This window comes from Canariomyces notabilis (genome assembly GCF_033297395.1).
Source record: "Canariomyces notabilis strain CBS 508.74 unplaced genomic scaffold N656scaffold_62, whole genome shotgun sequence".
NCBI classification, from domain to species: Eukaryota; Fungi; Ascomycota; class Sordariomycetes; order Sordariales; family Chaetomiaceae; genus Canariomyces; species Canariomyces notabilis.
Genome location: NW_027041884.1, coordinates 1 through 3,029, shown reverse-complemented (window position 1 = coordinate 3,029; position 3,029 = coordinate 1). Strand labels below are relative to the sequence as shown.

General features: G+C 56.6%; 2 protein-coding genes across 2 annotated transcripts; both read left to right on the top strand.

Moving 5' to 3' along the window:
• Positions 1-262: 262 nt before the first annotated feature.
• Positions 263-667, top strand: N656DRAFT_720993 (uncharacterized protein; the record flags this gene model as incomplete). Its single annotated transcript, XM_064812480.1, has 1 exon — positions 263-667. A coding segment is annotated over one exon (405 nt), but the record flags the coding sequence as incomplete, so codon positions are not given.
• Positions 668-997: 330 nt separating this feature from the next.
• On the top strand, positions 998-2,308 carry N656DRAFT_764234 (uncharacterized protein; the record flags this gene model as incomplete). The annotated part of the gene is made up of 1 exon (XM_064813316.1): positions 998-2,308. One exon carries the CDS (start codon positions 998-1,000, stop codon positions 2,306-2,308), a length of 1,311 nt encoding a protein of 436 aa, XP_064664551.1.
• Positions 2,309-3,029: the final 721 nt, after the last annotated feature.

Genomic DNA, 3,029 nt, shown 5'->3' with positions numbered 1-3,029 from the left:
TTACTACTGTGTGAACACTTGCTTGTGCACTTGTTGTAGACCCTTTGGCTCTACCGAACCTCACCCCGTCTAAGTCAACCTTCAGTCTGAGGAGTCCCTTTCAGTGGTAGGGGACCGAGATTCGTCACACGTTGCTTACTCACTTTGGTCACTGTCACGGACTTGACTGAAGGTCATCATGCCGCCTAGCAACACCAACACCGGCAACACCAGTGCCCCCCCCAACTACAACGATGCCCAGGGAGCAAACACCCCTGTCACCATGGCCCAGGTTCAGCAGCTCCTGGCCCAGACCAACAACCGTATTGCGCAGCTGGAGGCTGAGAACGCTCAACTCCGCAACGCTGCCGTCACCAAGGCCAAGCTGGAAGCACCCCCCAAGTACGGAGGCAACAAGGAGGACCTCGCCGGATGGCTTGTTCAGATGCAGGCCTACCTCCTGTACTACACCGAGCGGTTCGCCAACGAAGCCTCAAAGGTCGCATTCGCAGCATCCCGTCTGGAGGGCAAGGCACTCAAGTGGTTCGAACCGACCCTGAAGGACTTCCTGAAGAATCCCGACCGAGACGACCAGGAAGACTTCACTCAGCATGTATTCCAGCGCTATGAGCGGTTCGAGGAGGAGATCCACAAGGTGTTTGGTGAGGTGGATGAAAAGTTGCACGCCCAGGAACGACTTGCACGACTCAAGCAAACCAAGTCGGCCTCAGCTTATGCCACTCAATTCCGACAAGATTCGCTGAGGGCTGAGATCAACGAGGAGGGGCTGATGCAACTGTTCTATGATGGACTCAAGGAGGAAGTCAAGGACGAATTGTACATGATGGATCGACCTGACTCCCTGGATGAGTACATCGCCATGGCGGTTCGGATCGACGAACGCCTGTATGCGCGCAAGCAACAGCGCAGGGGACATGGCGGAGTACCTCAGACGTACAAGGTGAACGACAAGAAGCAGCGCCGAGGAAACACGTCTTACGGAACGCACCCGGGCAGGATGGATGTAGACGCAGCTCAGGCTCAGTGGGCTGGTCCGAGCAACGCCAAGAAAGACAAGACTGGCATCACCTGCTACAATTGCGGAAAGAAAGGACACTTCAAGAAGGAATGTCGCAGTCCACGCAAGGACTGGAAGCCTGTCCCAGGGAAGGAAGTTGCAACCGTCACTCGAGGAGCAAGGGTCACAGAGGTCGCAGCTGCCAACTACGCTGACGAACACACTGAACGATACCTGAACCCTGTTCCCGAAGAAAGAACGCTGGAGACGGACGACACCGGGGAAGTCGCACCCCCAGCACACGTCCAGGAGACGGCAAGGACGTGGGGACTCCCATTGGTCCAAGACTCGGATGGACGATGGAGGGTCCGCAGTGCAGGAGATGAGCAGGAAGGACCGAACGTCGTCTATCTGCAGAAGCGAGTAATCGAACTGCGAGAACGCAACGCTGAACTCGACGATGAAATCCACAAGCTCGAGCAGAAACTCGCTGACCAAACATGGGAACGCAACCCCAGCACCAACTACGACGGACCATCGACATGGGGATTCGAACATGAAACGTTGGAAGGATTGCGCCAACCCGAGACCGAATACAACGAGATGTGGGAACGAGAACGGTGGGCAGGGCGCGCACCGCCCACATGGGAAGAGTACTGGCAGTGGCGTCAGTACATCAGCACCGGCCAAACCACGCAAGAAATTGAAGCACAAAGGTACGGACCAGACTTCACCTACGTGGTGGGGGATGCACCACAGCTCTGGAAGGGAACAAACAACCATCGTTTTGCCCCATGGTTCCAGTGTGTGGACCACCACTGCCGATACCACTTCAAGGACAAGCACGATTTCAACCATTGGCCAGTTAGGGGAACGACACCACAGGGCTTGCAAAAGCCAGTGACATGGACGTTCCACCACGGGAAGGGGAACGACGACGACTTGTGGTATGTGGCCAAAGTCAACGACAAAACATTCCGAGTGTGGCCACTTCGGGCATGGCCAGCGGCATGCCAGGCACACGGGAACTACAAGCTATGCAGGGATGCTACCTGTATAAGGCACATCGCCGAGAAAGTCCAAGAATTCCACGAGCGGAAGGCCCTGGCATGGGAACCAGGCACCTACCGACGACGAAGGCGTGGAAGCCCACGATGGGAAGAAGCACGCATCAACTGGCTTCGAGAAAATGCCACGCTGGGCGAAGGCATTGAGGAAGGGGACGCCTTTCCTACATCGGAACAGTCGACCGAGCTACAAACCCAGTTGGGAAACGGCTCAGGGCCCTTCGAGGGGCCCGGAAGCGCTTAAGTCCCGAACAGAGGCGACAGGCCGCGCAGTGCAGGAAGAGCTGGCGCAGACGAAAGGCCTATCTCGACCCGCCAATCGAATGGCTGGGCATGCAACGAGACTCCAAGGAAGTTGCAGCAACGCACACAGGGAGACCCGACAACCGATTGTGGGTCACAGCGCGCTGGAAGGAGTTCCAGGCACTTGCATTGGTAGATGGAGGATCGCAACTTGACCTCATCTCACCCAAATTCGTCAATCAACTACGAATCCCGTGGAGACCCAAGGAGGAGTCCCACATCGTCACAGGACCATTTGACACACAATGGGTCCGGAGAGAAACAGAACCACTTGACATCGAGGTGGAGGGGAAAACCACCCAAGTGATATTCGACATCGTGGACATGGGACCAGAGAAAGATATGATTCTCGGACGACCCTGGCACGAGGAGTATGACCCAGACATCAGTTGGAAGGGAGGTGGCCACCTGCGACCGCGAGACACGCCGTCGCATCCAACCAACGTGATGGGAGACGCGCAAATGGAGCCGCGGAGAGGTAGTACGCAGGACAAGGCGTTACCCACGGGCCCACCGCAGGAACTGAGCAGTGGCAGTGAGACCACGACAGGATCCGGAAGAGGCGGCATACGACGATCGAAGCAGACACGGGCAAGCAAGGAAATTGCCGTAATCTCAGTCGACGAACAAGGACAACTCGAATTTCAGCAATGGGTCACTGG